This window comes from Puma concolor, chromosome A2, assembly GCF_028749965.1.
Source record: "Puma concolor isolate L17-30 chromosome A2, mPumCon1.1.hap2, whole genome shotgun sequence".
Classification (NCBI taxonomy): Eukaryota; Metazoa; Chordata; class Mammalia; order Carnivora; family Felidae; genus Puma; species Puma concolor.
Window position 1 is genome coordinate 154,494,311 of NC_141668.1, and position 18,329 is coordinate 154,512,639.

The window sequence follows — 18,329 nt, forward strand, 5'->3', positions numbered from 1 at the left end:
AATGTTAAAAAATAAATAAGTCACAGAGATGAAAAGTACAGCGGAGGGAATATAGTCAACAATAATTGTAATAACATATGACAATAGACAGTGACTACACCTACCATAATGAGCAGTGAGTAATGTATGGAATTGTCAAATCAGTATGTGTACACCTGAAACTGGTAAACATTGATGTCACCTATACTTCAATAAAACAACAACAGCAACAACAACAACAACAACAACAAAACCCCCTGAAATTATGGGTTTCTTTTTAACCAAAGGGTAAGCAGAATCACTGGTCTTCTAAAATTTATTTTAGACACGATAGGCTCTTGTGTAAAATCTCCTGGGGTTCCTTATGCTTTCTCATACTAAATGTAAATCACTTTCCAAGCAATTTTATATATAGTGTGAATTTATTAACTTAAATAATCCAGTCCAGAATAAGGACCTTGTGATAATTTTGATAACAGCTTATTTATCAAATGCTGTTCTGTGTCATGCAGTGAGCTAGGCCTTTTGAAGAAATAAAGTAATAGAAACATAGTCTTTATTTTTCAAAGAAACATATTAATGGATTGGAGCAACAAGATTAATACATGTTAAGTAATGAATTATTTAAGTGATGAACATACTTAAAGGTTTAAGTATTTAAAAAGTAAAAAAAAAAAAAAATTAGACTAATAAGGAAATATGTGTTCAGGGACTAAATTGTTTCCTAGGAACAATGAAGGTCGAAATTGCTAAGAGGAGGAGACTAAGCATTAAAGTTATGACAGAAGCTGTGTGGAAACGGACACCTGAGTCATGGCTCTGGGATGTGAGTGCAGCAGTGGGCAGAGGTTCATCTGATGAGCACAGGCACTGGGAGGGGTAGGAGAAGCCTGGGCTTCGGCAGTGGCTGCGAGGGTCTGGCCTGTCTGGAGTGTGACTTTCCTGTTGAAGTAGTGGGGAATAGCCCTGCCATCGGTTCATTTCAGCGGATGAGGAAGAGTGTTAGATTAGCATTTACGTTATTCTGGGAGAAGCATTTGTCATCTTGAAGCCCTAAACAAATTGCCTGTATGAGCTTTGAAACAGTAGATGGTGGGTGCATCTTCTCTAATTCAGGAAGCAAGCCAAAGATGGAAGTTCTATGGAATATAAAAATATTAATAGCATGCTTTTTATTGTAATAAATATTGTAATAAAGAATAAATATCCTTTATAGGTCATTACTAAGACCAAGAGAGACAAAAAAGCCGTCCCAAATTTCTACATTTAAGCTTTTGATCAGAGCAGGGTCATCCCTTTGTTTGCTTGCTTACTTGTTTGTTCTATTTTCCTCCCTCCTGCCTTCCCTTTCTGTTGTTTAAACTCTGCTATAGATTTATTAAAAGATTTAATAATAAATAAGGGGGGGGGAGGAAAAATTATTCTGGAAAGTAGCCAAAGACCAGGGTTTGAGACTGTTGCTTATAGTACTATGGAGTCAGTTGCAGATTGATTCTTAGCTTCAACTTCAGAGCATCAGAAAACTGTCTTCTCCTATCATTTTCTGGTTAATTTCTTTTTAATAATCCAGAGTGGAACTCTGTTGTTATATTTGTGCTTTTGTGATGTGAGAGGTAAGATAATGTATTATTTATATTTTTAGTGATTTTAAGAAGTGTTTATCCAAATATTTGCCACCTTATCTTCTTCCCTCCTCCATATGCCACTTGTGAACCCCAAGGACATTGTGGGTTTTTTTTTTTTTATTTATTATAATCTTTTTGGCTTAACAGATGTCCAAGTACTTCCACTTAAGCAGTAACTTCTGAGTACTTGTATGTAAATTATATTTTACTAGATTTTTGAGGCATATAAAGATGAATGGATGTTAGAGGTCTCACAATTTAGAGTTAAAATGCATTTTAAAAATTGTGTATCACAACCTTTTTTTTTTTTTTTTTTAATTCTAAGTTAGTATAGTAGTCTGTGGCTCTACAAGTCTTGAAGTCATGCCCGGAGTTAAGTGGCAGCCAGAGTTAGAGCCTGGATCTCCTCATTTCCAGTCCAGTTTTCTTTCTTTCTACTTTCGGTTTAGATTTCTTTTCTGTCCTTTGAAGAAACCTTCAGACTGTTATAGACAAATTATAGATTTCTTAAGTTTTTAGACATTTCCTCAATTTATCTCCTATTCTAAGAACTAGGGACTGTACATTTATGTGTCTGTTGGCTGCCTACAGCTAGATTTTTTTTTTTTTTTTTTTTTTAACACCTAAAGGCTTTTAGAATCCTACTTGGCTCATAAGTCCCTCTCTTGCTTTTCTGTCCTCCCCTCGTTCTATCTCTGCTTCACTCACTCACTCACTTACACTCTGCCTTTCTCCTTTGCCCTCTCTTTGGCTTCATTCTCAGGCAGGCTCTTTCAAAGTGGCAAAGAGGGCCACTGGCGGCCCAGTATGTCATTGTGGCTCAAGATCCAAAATGTCAGGTCTGTGTATCAGATTTCTCCAGAGGACTTTTGGCCTGAATGAATGAGTCCCAAGTGTACCCCTTTGGTCAGTGAAGCAAAAACTCCATGATAGACCGCTGCACCAGGCCCGTCTGGAAGGGAATAGAGTGGTTCCCCTTTAGGAGGGATACAGGCAGATAAACCTTGGGGTCTACTTTTTTGGCCTTTGATGTCCTAGCTATTCTCTAGCAGTCCTTTGTGAAGAACTGTAGTCCTCCACAAGGTTTTTCTATTCAAATTGGTGTGCTCCTTATTTACCCATTCTTACCCATGGCCTCAACTCATATTTGGCTCTGCTGAATGTTTTCTCCACTTCTCCAGCACTGTGTAAAAACAAGTATGTGGTCTCTATAAAATTGGGCCTATAAGTCTGCTGAAATAGTGATGAATACATATTAAGTATTACAGGAAATTATAGGAAATTAAACCCCACAACTAACGCAGTTTGACTATAGTCAGCTCTGCAGAACTTCCTTGTGTTGAAATGCCATTTAAGGTTGGCTCTCTTAAAGCTAAAGGGTGGCAGAAAAGAGAAAGCATACGGGGTGGGGGGGTGGGGAGAGACCAAAAGGAGGAGGAGGTGCTTGGAGGAAATGGAGGTGATGCATTCAAACCTCTGGAGATGCTTAGACATGAATTTACAGGACCACATTACAGTACCGGGTGTTCTCGTCCCTGCTGCTTGTAGACTCCGTATCTGAACTGTATTGCTAAAATTTTTTCTTCTCCCTGGCCCCAAATTGTACCACAACAGGAGGCATTTACTTTTGTCATTTAGTGAGAGTTGACCTTGGGAATAGCTATGTGTGGAATATCTATATTGTCCATTGTAAACATCACTGATGAAAGACGATTATGGCAATCAGTTCCCATGTGAAAAAGGCACTGTGACAAACATTGCTTAAATTTTGGAAAAAATCTGTTTTGAAGAAGTGATGTTTCCTTTTCTTATAAGTTAGAGCAGAAGTTTCTTAGCTGCATGCAGGTCAGTGCCCATAACCACCAGAGAGAAACCACTCCTGCTAAAGGCTCTGGTTAACACACAGAACCCGGGAGCGTTAGCCGTTTACTGTGTTAACTCTCCATCCAGCAGATGAGTTTCTTAGGGATTACGTGTTTTATTTATGTAAGAAGAGTTTTAGTTAGAAAGTGATAATTAAGTATCTTATTTAAAATTCTAGTATATTATCCACCTCCCATTCTTGTAGGCATGGGAAATCACTTAAAGTCCACATATTTATTATGTGTGAGTAAAAACATTTATAGAAAAAAATCTTCAGATAGCCAAGATCCTCCCAGGAGATGTTCCTAAAGGACCATTTTAGAAAATGCAAATTGAGGCATGCCTGGGTGGCTCAGTTGGTTAAGTGTCCTACTCTTGATTTTGGCTCAGGTCTTGATCTCAAGGTCTGTGAGATCGGCCCTGCATCAGGCTCTGCCCTGACAGTGCGGAGTTTGCTTGGGATTCTTTCTCTCCCTCTCTCTCTGCCTCTTCCCCTACTCATTCTCTCTCTCTCTCCCTCTCCCCCCCCCAAATAAATTAGCTTAAAAAAAAAGAAAATGCAAATTTAGGTTAAGTGTGTTTGTTTTATTCTTCTTCTCTCCTTTTCCCCCCAAAGCACTTCATGTAGGTGAAATCAGATTTAAATGATTATATGAAACATGAACATAAAGGGCAACCTTGAAGGGGAACATTTACACCTAGAGGCAACTAATGAGTTGGCTACTAATTAAAGAGGCATCGTGCCACTTCCACCCCCTGTTCGCCTTGAGGTTAGCAGTTGGTGTGTTAGCAGCCATAGAAATGTTTATAAGTACCTTGTAGCGGAGCCTTCTCCTTGCAGCCATGTCTTCCTTGGGTCTTAGTCTGTTTTCCAGAAGGAAGACAGTAGGGAAACTTTAAACTTTGGTACTGTGGCTACTCAGCCTTCCAAAACTTCTTTCTCATTGACTTTTATGCCCCTCTCAACAAAAGTTCATACCCCTAACAAGGAAGTATATACTAAAGTCACCCTAATCCATTTTTAGAATATTTTTATCACCCTCAGAATTCCCTTGGGCCCATTTATGCTCAATTCCCATTCCTACCTACAGTCTAGGCAACCACTATTCTATTTCCTGTCTTTATAGTTGTGCCTTTTCTAGAAAACTCATGTGAACAGAATCATAAAACATATAGTCTTTTGTGTCTTGCTTTTTCTCACAGATCACAATGCTTTTAAGGCTCATCTGTATTGTAGTGTTTATCAGTAGTTCATTCCCATTTATATAGCCAGCTGCATATTATTCCACTGTATGTATGCACCGTATTTTGTTTATCCATTCACTAGTTGATGAACATTGGGTTTCTGATTTTTAGCTATTATGAATAATGCAGCTGTCAACATTAATATACTGGTTTTTATATAGATATATGGTTTCATTTCTCTTTCAACCCAGGGTTGAAATTATTGGGTCATGTGGTAAGTGTGTGTTTAACATTTTAAGAAACATTTTAAGAAACTGTCAAAGTCTAGAAATAAACTCTTACATTTTCCAACAAGGGTGCTAAATAAATCAAGGGAGAAGAACACAGCAGTACCCCCTCATCCGTGGTTTTGCTTTCCATGGTTTCAGTTATCCATGGCTAGCGGCTTTATGGAAGCAGATGGTTCTCCTTCTGACAGATCAGGTCAGCAGTAGCCTAACATTGTGTCACAGTGTCTATGTTGTTCACCTTATTTCATTTCATCACAGGCATTTTGTCATCTTATATCATCACAGGAAGGGTGAACATAGTACACCAAAATATTTTGATAGACCACATTCCTATAACTTTTGTTTATAGTATATTGCTATAATTATTCTATTTCATTATTAGTTATTGTTAACCTCTTGGTGTGCCTGATTTATACATTACACTTTGTCATAGGGTATGTATGAATAGGAAAAATAGTAGTATATGTAGAGGTCAGTACTGTTTGCAGTTTCAGGAGTCCATTGGGGTGTCTTGGAACATATACTCCACCAATAAGGGGGGACTGCTATAGTCTTTTCAGCAAACGGGGCCAGGAAAACTGAATATCTATGTGCAAAAGAATGAAGTTGGCACCCCTACCTCTATTACCACATTAAAAAAAAAACAAACAAACAAACTCAAAGTGGATCATAGACCTAAATATAAGAGGTAAAACTATAAATCTCCTACAAGAAAACCTAGGCATAGATCTTTATGACCTTGGATTAGTCAGTGGTTTCTTAGGGCTCCAAAGCACAAGTGACAAAAGAAAACCAGATAAATTGGACTTTGTCCAGGCACTTGGCTGGTTCAGTCGGAGTGGCACGTGACTCTTGATCTTGGTGTTGTAAATTCAAGTCCTATGTTGGGTGTAGAGATTACTTAAAAATGAAATCTTCAAAAAGAAAAATTGGATTTTATCTAAATTAAAATTTTTTTGTGCTAAGGATATCCTCAAGAAAATAAATCTTGGATGGATCTCAAGGGTGGAATGCTAAATGCAATAAATCAGAGAAAGACAAATACAATATGATTTCACTCATATGTGGAATTTAGGAAACAAAAGAACAAAGTAAAAAAGCAAAAAGCACACTCTTAAATACAGAGAACAGACTGGTGGTTGCCAGAGGAAAGGTGGGTGAGGAGATGGGTGAAATAGGTGAAGGCAATTAAAAGTACATTTACTGTGTTCCTCAAAAAACTAAAAGTAGAACTACCCTATGACCCAGCAATTGCACTACTAGGCATTTATTCACAGGATACAGGTGTGCTGTTTCGAAGGGACACCTGCACCCCCATGTTTATATAGCAGCACAATCAACAATCGCCAAAGTATGGAAAGAGCCCAAATGTCCATTGATGGATGAATGGATAAAGAAGATGTGGTATATATATACAATGGAGTATTACTTGGCAATCAAAAAGAATGAAATCTTGCCATTTGCAACTATGTGGATGGAACTGGAGGGTATTATGCTGAGTGAAATTAGTCAGAGAAAGACAAAAATCATATGACTTCACTCATATGAGGACTTTAAGAGACAAAACAGATGAACATAAGGGAAGGGAAACAAAAATAATATAAAAACAGGGAGGGGGACAAAACAGAAGAGACTCATAAATATGGAGAACAGACAGAGGGTTACTGGAGGGTTTGTGGGGGGGGGGGGATGGGCTAAATGGGTAAAGGGCACTGAGTCTACTCCTGAAATCATTGTTGCAATATATGCTAATTTGGATGTAAATTTAAAAAAAAAATTTTTTTTAAAGTACATTTACTGTGATGAGCACTGAGTAATGTATAGAATTGTTGAATCATTGTATTGTACACCTGAAGCTAATAAAACGTATGTTAACTATGCTTGAATTTAAAAAAGAAAGTGAATCTTGCATCTCAGTAATAATTTAAAAAACCCAAATAGCTCAATTAAAACATGGGTAAATGGTTTGAATAGACATTTCTTTTTTTTATGTTTATTTTTATTTATTTATTTTTTTATTTTTTTTTCAACGTTTATTTATTTTTGGGACAGAGAGAGACAGAGCATGAACGGGGGAGGGGCAGAGAGAGAGGGAGACACAGAATCGGAAACAGGCTCCAGGCTCTGAGCCATCAGCCCAGAGCCTGACGCGGGGCTCGAACTCATGGACCGCGAGATCGTGACCCGGCTGAAGTCGGATGCTTAACCGACTGTGCCACCCAGGCGCCCCTTTTTTTTTATGTTTATTTTTGAGAGAGATTTGCAAAATGTTAAGCATAAGAGTTGCTGTATGACCCAGAAATTCTGTAGAATTGGAAACATATGCAAAAACCTGTACCTAAATGTATATAGCAACGTTGTTTACAATAGCCAAAAAATGGAAACAATCAAATGTCAACAGATGAATTGATAAACTATGGTATATTCATACAGTGGAGTATTATTTGGCCGTACAAAGCTGTGAAGTTCTGACACACGCCACAACGAGGATGAACCTTGGAAACAGTGTGCTTCGTGAAATAAGCCAGTCACAAAAGGCTGCATATTGTATGATTATATTTATGTGATATATCTAGAATAGGAAAATTCACAGAAACAGAAAGTAGATTCATGATTGCTAGGGGCTGGGGGAAAGTGGGGAAAGGGGAATGGGTATAGGATTTTGGAGTTAATAAAAATGTTAAGTTAGATAGTGGTGGTAGTTATATAACTCAGTGAATATAGTAAAACCCACTGGATCTACCCTTTAAAAGGGTAAATTTAGGGGCTCCTGGGTGGCTTAGTCAGTTAAGCATCCGACTCGATTTCTGCTCAGGTCATGATCTCACGGTTTGTGAGTTCAAGCCATGCGTCTGCCTCTGCGTGGATAGTGTGGAGCCTGCTTGGAATTCTCTCTCTGTCCTTCTCTCTGTTCCTCCCCTACTTATGCTCTCTTTCTCTCAAAATAAATAAATAAAGCTTAAAAAACAATTTAGGGTAAATTTATTATCTCAGTTAAGCTGTTAATAAGAAAAGGAAGCCATCAGACTATTTTCTTTAAAAAAGTTTTTTTTTTTTTTTTTTTTTTTTTTAATGTTTATTCATTTCTGAGAGACAGAATGTGAGCAGGGAAGGGGCAGAGAGAGAGGAGACACAGAATCTGAAACAAGCTCCGGGCTCTGAGCTGTCAGCACAGAGCCCGAGGCAGGACTCGAACTCACAAACAGCTAAATCATGTCATGACCTGAGCTGAAGTCGGACGCCTAAATGACTGAACCACCCAGGTGCCCCAGACTATTTTCTAAAGTATTTATTTAGTATTTACTTAAAGAATTTAACATTCCCTCCAGGAATGAAAGAAGCTTCCTTTTTCTCTGTATCCTCACAAACTCCTGGTATCATCAGTCTTTTGGTTTAGCAGTTCTGTAGTGTAGTGGCATCTCATAGTGATGGCAGTTTGCATTTCCTTATTGACTAATGATGATGAGCTTTTTCTCGTGTGCAAATTACCCATTTGTGTATTTTCCTTGATGAAAATGTCTGTTGAAATCTTTTCCCCATTTAAAATTGAGTTGCTTGTGTTATAACTGTGTTGGAAGAGATTTTTTCCAAGTCTTAATTTTTTATCATTAGACTTAACAGACAAAGAATAACATCTTAATAAATATGATCAGAGCAAACAAAGTATAAGGGAAATTAAAGAAAAGTTTACACATTGTTTACAGCAAGTATAAACAAAACTAAGCAAAGAGTGAAGTCGCTTTTCCTCCATATTAAATGCTTAAACACAGTTTTGAATCCACAGTATGTACCAATATTTAAGTTACTTATAAATATATTAAGTTTTTAATGTGATAAGTGAACTGTTTCTCTCTTATTAAAACTTAGCTAATGTAGATTATGTTGTAACAGATTTTGATCTCTTCTGAATACGGGTCCTTTATCAGATTCATCCATTTGCAAATATTTTCTCTCAGTTGGGGTCTTCTCTTTTCATATTCTTAATGGTATCTTTGAAAAGCAAAAGTTTTACATTACCATGATGTCCAGTTCATCAGTATTTTTTTCTTTTTTGGATCCTACCTTTGATGACATGTCTAAGAAGTCTTTGTCTAATCCAGGGTCACAGAGATTTTTCTCCTAGTTTTCTTCTACAAGTTTTTAGTTTTACATGTTTATATTTAGGTCTTTAATCTATTTGGAGTTAGATTTTGCATGTGGTGTGAGGTAAGTGACCAACTGTTTCTGTATCACTGGTTGAAAAAAATTATCCTTTCCGCATTGAATTCCCTTGGCACCTCTGTTAAAAACCAGTCATCCACAACTTAGGTTTCTTTCTGAACTCTGTTCTGCTCCATTTGTCTAATGTGTGGTCCGTACAACACTGACTTGGTTATTGTACATTTGTAAAAGTAACTTTTGAAATCAAGTAATGTAAGTCCTCCAATGTGCTTTTCTTCAAAATTGTTTTGACTGTTTTGTGTTTTTATGCATTTCCATTCTGACATCTTCAAAAAATTTTGCTGACACTTTTAATTGCCTTGAATATAGTGGTCAGTTTGAGAATTACCATCTTAACAATATTGAGTTTTGCATTGATGAACGTAGTATGTCTCCGCATTTGTTTAGATCTGACTTTTTTTTTTTTTTTAATTTTGGTGACTTGAAATGATTGCTGTTGACAGTCTTGTCCCAGTTGGTTTTTAAAGTTTATTTATTTTGAGAGAGAGAGAGAGAGCACGAGCACATGAGTGGAGGAGGGGCAGAGAGAAAAAGGGAGAGGGAGAATCCCAAGCAGGCTCTCCATTGTCAGCACAAAGCCTGATGCAGGGGTCAAACCCACAAACTGTGGGATCATGACCTGAGCCGAAATCAAGAGTTGGATGCTTAACCGATTGAGCCACCCTAGCCTCCCAGTTTTGTCCCAATTTTATACTTGTTCCTTTGTGGATGAAAATCACTAACCGTTTCATGTATCATAACCAGAAGTCATCCTATGATGTTTTTAACCTTATATAACAACCTGTGCTTCCAGCATCTTGATTGTTTTTCTGTCTTAATAAAGGGAAAAAAAATGGTCTTCAAATGCACTAGCTAGGTATGATTTTGTCCTATGGTACTAGCTCTAATGCTTGTAGAAACTCAATTCTAGTGGAAGGGAAGACAGTAGTATTTTATAACTTTTGTTTTGTGTTTCTGTTTGAAGGGTCTCCAACTCCATTCCTTGACGAGAAAATGACCTTCCAAGGATATCAGAACATCCAGAACTGGCCAGAAAATACAAACTTCTGCTTCGAACCTGAACAGTTGGTGAATCCTACCCAGACTGGTAAGTGCAGGCTTGCCTGTGGCTGCTCAGTGTGAGCGGTGACATAAACATGAATAATTTACAGCCACTGCTCACATAGAACCCTTTAGCCTAAGTATAGCTTGTCAGGTACAACCAAAGTGTACTCATTTACCCTGAAAATTTAGTTGACCCTTTCTCCTCTTGATCCCTTCATCTGAGGCACACACCCCTCTAGATTTAAAGCCTGTTCTGAGTAACTTAACTGAAATTCATACTCATTGAAGACTAATGGTCAGTAGTACCTTAGAACCTAATTCTTCCAAAAGGAATTACTACAGTAATAATAGCACCATTTGTTGAATATCTGTGTTGTGCCTGGCACAGTGCTAGAGCCTTTCTATACATATTTTCTGTGTTTCTTACCTAACTCTGCCAAGTACATATGATCCTCATTTGACAGAAGGGAAAACTAGGACTCATACCCCATTTCTTTTTTTTTCTTCACCTTTTTAAAAAAAATTTATTTATTTATTTTGAGAGAGGAGGGGAGAGAGCACGTGAACAGGGGAGGAACAGAGAGAGAGAGAGGGAGAGAGAGAGAATCTCAAGTAGGCTCCACACTGTCAGTGCAGAGCCCAATGCGGAGCTAGAACTCACAAACCATGAGGTTATGACCTGAGCCAAAATTAGGAGTCGGACGCTTAACAAACTGAGCCACCCAGACGCCCCTCATACTTCATTTCTATAAAATCAAACTAATCTATAGAGACAGAAAGCATATGTGTAGTTGGCTAGAGCTGGAAATGGTGGCAGGAATGGATTGCAGAAGGACCTCAAAGTGATAGCATCATTGCCGCCACGCCAGGTTGAGAGCTGTTGTCTTGTTTGCACTTATATATGGCTTCTTTTTTGCCATCCAATTAATAAGGAGCTTATAACTGGTTCCAAATAATCTAGTACTTGATGTTCTATCCATTTTCCAATTATTGGCTAGGCTAGATATATAATTTTTCAAAACAGCTTTTTTTATTGAGATATAATTCACATACCATACAATTCACCCATTTAAAATGTATAGTTCAGTGGATTTTTAGTATTACCTCAAAAATAAACCCTGTGTTCTTTAAATATTACTCCCTATCTCCTTATCCACCCTGGCCCTAAGCAACCACTAATCTCTTTCTGTCTCTCTAAATTTATCTATTCTGGACATTTTATGGAAATGGAATAATATATGGTCTTTTGTGACTAGCTTTCTCACTTAGCAAGTGTTCAAGGACTCGTGGTTTGTGGCATGGATCAGTACTCCATTCTTTCAGAGGACCTCATAATACTGCATTGTATGGATATACTACATTTTGTTTATCTGTTCATCAGTTGATAAACATATAGGCAGTTTCCTTTTTTTTTCTTTACTGTTGTCAGTAATGCTGTTTTAAAAAGGGTTTTGTGTAGTAGACATATACTTAAATTTCTCTTGAGAGAAATACCTAGACTGGAATTGCTGATCATATGATAACTCAGTGTTTAATTTGAGGAATTGCCCAACTGTTTTCCAAAGCACCTGTACCATTTTATATTCCCACCAGTAGTGGATTAGGTTTGTAATTCCTCCACATCCTTAAAAATGCTTGTTTTTCTTTTTCAAAAATTAGAGCTAACCTAGTTGGTATGAAATGGTATCTTGTTATGATTTTTGTTTGCATTTTTGTATTGGCTAATGGTGTTGATTATCTTTTTCACTTTTCGTGTGTTTGTTGGCTATTTATATATCTTCCTTAGAGAAATCCTCTGTCCCATTTTTAATTGGTTTGTCTTTTTGTTGTGTCCTGTACGAGTTCTTTATAAACTAGACCCTTATCAGATTTATGATTTGCAAATGCTTTCTCCCATTTTGTGGGTTGTCTTCTAATTTTCTTGATAGTGTCCTTTGATGCATAAAAGTTTTTGATTTTGAAGACCAGTTTATCTTGTTTTTCTTTTGTTGCTCATACTTTGATGTCATACCTAAGAGCCCATTGCCAAACTGAGGTCATGAACATTTACCCTTATGTTTTTCTCTAAAATTTTTATAATTTTAGCTCTTGCATTAAGGTCTTCGGTCCACTGTAAATTGGTTTTTCTATATGGTGAGAGGTAGAGGTCCAAATTCATTATTTTTCATGTGGATATCCAGTTGTCCCGTCTCCAGTCTTTGGAAAGACTATTCTTTCCCCATTGAATGGTCTTGGTATCCTTGTTGAAATCTGTTAACCATAGATACATAGTTTTGTTTATCAACTCTTAGTTCTGTTCTATTGATCTATATGTGTGTCCTTAAGCCAGCACTATACTGTCATGATTACTGTTGCTTTGTGGTAAGTTTTGCAGTTGGGAAGTGTAGATTTTCCTACTTTGTTTTTTCTGACGATTATTTTGGTTGTTCTGGGTCCTTTGCATTTCATATGAATTTTAGAATCAGCTTGTCAATTTCTATAAAGAAATCAGCTGGGATTCTGTTAGGAATTGCATTAAATCTATAGATCAAATTGAGGAGTTTTGCCATCTTAACAATATTATCTTCAAATCCATAAACATAGAATGTTTTTCCGTTTATTTATATCTTATTCCTTCACCAATATTTTGTAGTTTTTAGAGCGTAAATTTATACTCCCTTTTGTAAAATTTATTCCTAGTTTTTTATTCTTTTTAATGCTGTGAATGGAATTGTTTTCTTAATTTGATTTTCAGATTGTTCATTGGAAGGATGTAGATACACGAGTGATTTTTGTATATTGATCTTGTATCTTCCAGCCTTGCTGAACTCATTAGTTCTAATAGTTTTTTAGTGGATTCCTTAGGATTTTCCATATGTAAGATCATGTCATTTACAAATACAGTTTTAGTTCCTCGTTTCCAATCTGGACGGCTTTTATTTCTTTTTTTGGCTTAATTTTCCTGGCCAGAGTCTTTAATATAATGATAACTAGAAGTAGTGAGAGCAGACATCCTTATTTTGTTACTAGTCTTAGAGGGAAAGCATCTAGCCTTTTGCCATTTTTTAAGTATGGTGTCAGTGGTGGGTGTTTTATAGATGCCATTTATTAGATTAAGGAAAATGCCTTCTATTCCTAATTTGTCAAGTGTTTGATTTATCATGAAAGGGTGTTGGGTTTTGTCAAGTGATTTTTCTACACCTATTGAAATGATCATGTGGTTTTATTATTATTTTAAGTTTATTTATTTATCTATTTATTTTTTTTTGAGAGAGAGAGTGGGAATAAGCAGGGGAGGGGCAGAGAGAGAGGGAGAGAGAGAATCTCAGGCAGGCTCTGCATTGTCAGCACATTGCCCAACGTGGGTCTCAATCCCACAAACTGAGATCATGACCTGAGCTGAAACCAAGAGTCAGACGTTTAACCTGACTGAGCCATCCAGGTGCTCCCATGTGATTTCAGTTTTTATTCTACTGATATGTATGTATTACATTAATTGATTTTGGGGTGTTAAACTAATCTTGCATTCCTGGGATTAATCTCATTTGGTCATGGTGCTGGCACATTCATAAACGTATTGAACATTTTGGCATCCGTGTTTAGAAGAGATATTGATCTGTAGTTTCCTTCTGATGTCTTTGTCTAGTTTTGGTATCAGAGTAATATCAGAGTTATACCATTCTATGGTAATACCAACCATAGAATGAGTTAGGAAGTGTTCTCCCCTCTTGAGTTTTAGTTTTAGAAGAGTTTATGAAGAATTGGTTTTAAATTTTTTTTTTTCAACGTTTTTTATTTATTTTTGGGACAGAGAGAGACAGAGCATGAACGGGGGAGGGGCAGAGAGAGAGGGAGACACAGAATCGGAAACAGGCTCCAGGCTCTGAGCCATCAGCCCAGAGCCCGACGCGGGGCTCGAACTCACGGACCGCTAGATCGTGACCTGGCTGAAGTCGGACGCTTAACCAACTGCGCCACCCAGGCGCCCCTTGAAGAATTGGTTTTAATTTTTCATTAAATGTTTGGTAGAATTCAATAGCGAAGCCAACTTAGGAATTTTCTTGTGAGTAGTTTTTAATTACTAATTCAAGTCAGGAAGGAGAGGAACCAGCAAGGGTAACTTCAAAGGAATTGCTGGTTTTGATGTTGGGGAAAAGCCAGAAAAATATAATGTCTTGAAAGTCAAGTGTGGTAGTCCACCCCCAAGATGGTTCCAATGAACCCCACCTCCTGGTATTCACAACTTTAAGTAGTAACTTCCCATTGTAGCAGGGTTGGTCTGTGTGACCAGTAGAATAGATGACAGAAATAATGGTATATCATTTCTAAGATTAGGTTATAAAGGACACTGTGGCTTCCATCTTGGTCATTCTGGGTTTACTCATCCTGGGGATAGCCAGATGCTATGGAGAGGCCCACACAGGGGAGGAACAGAGGCTTCTAGTCAATATCCATGTAAGTAAATCATTGTATAGGCAGGTTCTCCAGCCCCAGTCAAGTCTTCTGATGATCACAGTCTTGGCCAATACTTTGACTACAACCTGTGAGACACCCTAATCATTGAAGGTAGGGAAAAAAAACAGGTTCTGGGAGACATTTTGAAGGTCAGGTCAGTTGAATTTTCTTATGAATCAAATTTGTATGAAAGAGAGAAGTCAAGGATGACTCCAGTGTTTTTGACCAAAAAGATAGAATGCCACTAGAGATGGGAAGATTTCATGAGGGGTAGTTTGGGAAACATACTACATTTTAGCTTTATTTTATACATTAAGAGTTGGCAATTTGATATGAAAGTCAAGAAATAAGGGGTGATATCTAGATGGCTCGAGGTACAAATTTGAGTGTCATTAATTTATACACAGAATTTTAAACTGTGAGATTAGATGAGATCACTAAGGGAAGGAATGCAGATAGAGAAAAGGTCTTCCTTTCTCTAACCACTTAATTAGTTCTTTAGTTCTCAGCTTAAATATTTATCAAGGGAAGATCATCCTTGACTTGAACTAAAACATCCCTCTGCTAAATGTTCTCAACCCTGATCTTACACATCTCTGGGATTTTAGAGCTCACAGAGTCTGCCATATTAGAGGCACCCACTAAAAAAGTAATAAGAAAATGACAGAACTTTGTAGAAACCACTCATTTTTACATGCAAGTTAGCAGTTTCCCATCCTAATGTGCAAACCATACAGCAGTTACTCTCATTGATGGTTTAAGCTTCCTGTTTTCCTTCAGTGGAAGCCTGAGGAGCAGAGCAAGCGGCAGCATTTCAAACGAAGTGATCCTGGGGAGAGTGAATGGTTAGAATCTCTCTCCTCTCCCAGCTCCCCCACTCTTCTGGAGAAGCAGTACTAGGGCCTCCTCTGTCTCCAGCAGCTTCTCAGTTTGCTTTCTGCTTGTTCATACTTCCCAGTGCCATGGTTCCCCCCTGCTTCTGACATCCCTTACTAGAAGAGGGTGGTCCAGCTGCCTCAGAGCCACAGGAATGAATATTCTCCCAAGGCCTAGGTTTTTATGCAGCTGCCTCTGACAAATGAAGCACCTTACAAGTCTACCAAGGAACTAGTGAGAAATGCAGATTCTTAGGGCCCAGCAATCAGTGTTTCTTTAAGCCTGCAGGGTGATTCAGATGTGTGCTAAATTTTGAGAAGGCCTTCTTAGAACCAAATTCTTGCTCGATCTGACTGGCTTTGCTCTTTTTTTCATCTAAGAAGGCACAGAGTTTCCCTGATGTTTTGAGTGACTTTATTTATGGCAACTCCTGATTCTGGAGCTTATTTCTCTTCTTCAGACGCCAGCTGTTTACCTTGTCTCATTCAGACAGGTTTTGAAAAGTAGTTTTCTTCATGATGCCCACATGAAGTGAAAATGTCTTTTTTACTTGCCTGGCTATCTTTTTTTTTTTTTTTTTTTTCCCTTAATAACCTGAAGTGAATGTCTAAATATATATTGAAAGTTTAATCAAATCTGTACTTTCACCTCTTAGCATGTTATAGAATTGACCATTAGTTGTGTTTTTAGTTTGTTATTTGTTGACTGATTCAGATAATCAAATCGTAGAGAATATGAGATTGCATACTCTTAACTTGTAACAAAGGAATTCGTGATTCTCTACCATTTTCAGTCACATATTATCTCAACTTACTTCACTTATATTGACAACACACATGTAACCAATCAATATTCATCATAGGCTAATAAGGAATGCTAATCATTTTAGTTGTATTCACTGGGAATGAATTTTAAATTCCTTCTTTATTCCAGATCCCTTTAAGATGCATCATGATGATGGCCTGGAAGATTTTCTCTTTCTCCCCAGTGGAACAACCAATGCTTCAGCATTTACAGAACAAAATGATCCCCTGCAAGACAGTTACGGTATGACTTCTTCAACTGGATTTATTGCTTAACTCCAAACAATTAATGTGGCCTTTAACCCATCACCTTTGAAGTTAACCACTAGGCAGTCATGTTTATTGGCTCTGGCTGTAACAAGTCTCTTTCTAGATTGGTCACAGGAGAGAGTTCACAGTTGGGCTGCTCAGAGTCTGATCATATCCTCTCATGGGATCTTGAATACACTATCATAGGGCCAGATTCTCTTTCCACATTTTACCAATTCATTGCCTTGGGCAAGTTATGTCCTCTGTAAACTTTGATTTCTTTACCTATAAAGTGGGGCCAGCACTAGTTCCTTCCTTAAAGATGGGGTGATAATTAAGTAAAATTTTGTAGAAGCACTTCTTACAGCATCCGATACGTGGTAAACATTAAACAGATCTTAGATCTCAATTAGTAGTGTCCTTATTCCTGGTTTTGTTGTATCACTTGTAACATGAACGTGGCCAGGGTACTGTGGGGGAGGTGAAACTTTACTTCTTCCCATCTTAGGTTTTCTGCTGGGACTTGTTAACGACAAGATTAACAGGAGACAAACAGTTTGTCAACATGCAGCATCCATCACATGGGAGAAAAGTAATTCAAAATGGTAGCTTAGAATTTTGGTTTATATAGCATCTTCGATGAAGAACCATAAATTGGTAGAGAAATGACAGGAAAAGGAAAGCAGTTTTAGGCTTCCAGGAGTGGCTAACTGTGGGAAGAAAATGCATGGGAGGAACTAATGGAGTAAGGTTTGCTTGCCAATCCCTCTGGCGCCCTCTCTGGGCTGACAAGAGTCTGTCTCCAGGAAGAGGAGAATTTATATCCCGCCTTTAGGCAGAAAGGGGGAAGTTTTTTCTCGGGTTGCTACTCCCACATTACCTTCAGCTCAAAATAATTTTTATGTCAAAGAGGCATATTTTGGGGTGACATTCTGGTTTCCTTCAGTAAGTCCCTTCAGTGAAGTTCCTTCACCAATAAGTCCCACTTCAGCAATGCTTATAATTTTGTGTTTGTTAAGATCCTGGCTAATAATATGTTGCATTTATGCTTTTGTTTGGACTGAATATCTCTAGGAGGAAGGATGTTAAGTGATGCTATCCATGTCGTCTCTTAATACTTTGATTGTGGCTTTGACTTCTGTTCTGTCAGCTCGCCAGCTAGTGAGTCATTTAGTCTCATTGGCTTCTTTCTTTCTTTCTTTCTTTCTTTCTTTCTTTCTTTCTTTCTTTCTTTCTTTCTTCCTTCCTTCCTTCCTTCCTTCCTTCCTTCCTTCCTTCCTTCCTTTTTTTAAATTAAAAAAAATTTTTTTTTGTTTAAGTTTATCCATTCATTTGGAGAGAGAGCGCACAAGCAGGGGAGGGGCAGAGAGAGAATCCCAGGCAGGCTTCGTGCTGTTGATACAGAGCCTGATGCAGGGCTTGATCCCATAAACTGTGAAATGATGACCTGAGCCAAAATCAAGAGTCAGATGTTCAACCAACTGAGCCACCCAGGCTCCCTTAGCTTCTTTTTTTTTTTTTTTTTTTTTTTTTTTTTTTTTTTTTAACAGCATCTTTCTTCTGTTTCTTTATGTTCCCACTACTCCCCTGCCACACAACACACCCCCCTGCCTGGGCCACCCCATGTAAGCCCCTGTCACTACACTAGACACCTAGACCACCTCAGTAGGACTCCTGCTCCTTTTTAAATTCATTCCAAATATGCCTGCTGCATTTGCCACCAAGGCCCTATTCTGTATTCATCATGTCATTTTCATTAA

At 37.8% G+C, this 18,329-nt stretch overlaps 1 protein-coding gene across 12 annotated transcripts in view; it reads left to right on the forward strand.

Moving 5' to 3' along the window:
* MAP4 (microtubule associated protein 4) overlaps nucleotides 1-18,329 on the forward strand; it is a 195,779-nt gene that overhangs the window by 119,476 nt on the left and 57,974 nt on the right. For all 12 annotated transcript variants that reach the window (XM_086698337.1, XM_086698336.1, XM_086698331.1 and 9 more), the window contains 2 exons: nucleotides 10,128-10,250; nucleotides 16,451-16,564. In XM_086698337.1, the coding sequence (XP_086554463.1) occupies nucleotides 10,128-10,250; nucleotides 16,451-16,564 (237 nt within the window). The remainder of the gene's footprint in view (nucleotides 1-10,127; nucleotides 10,251-16,450; nucleotides 16,565-18,329) is intronic.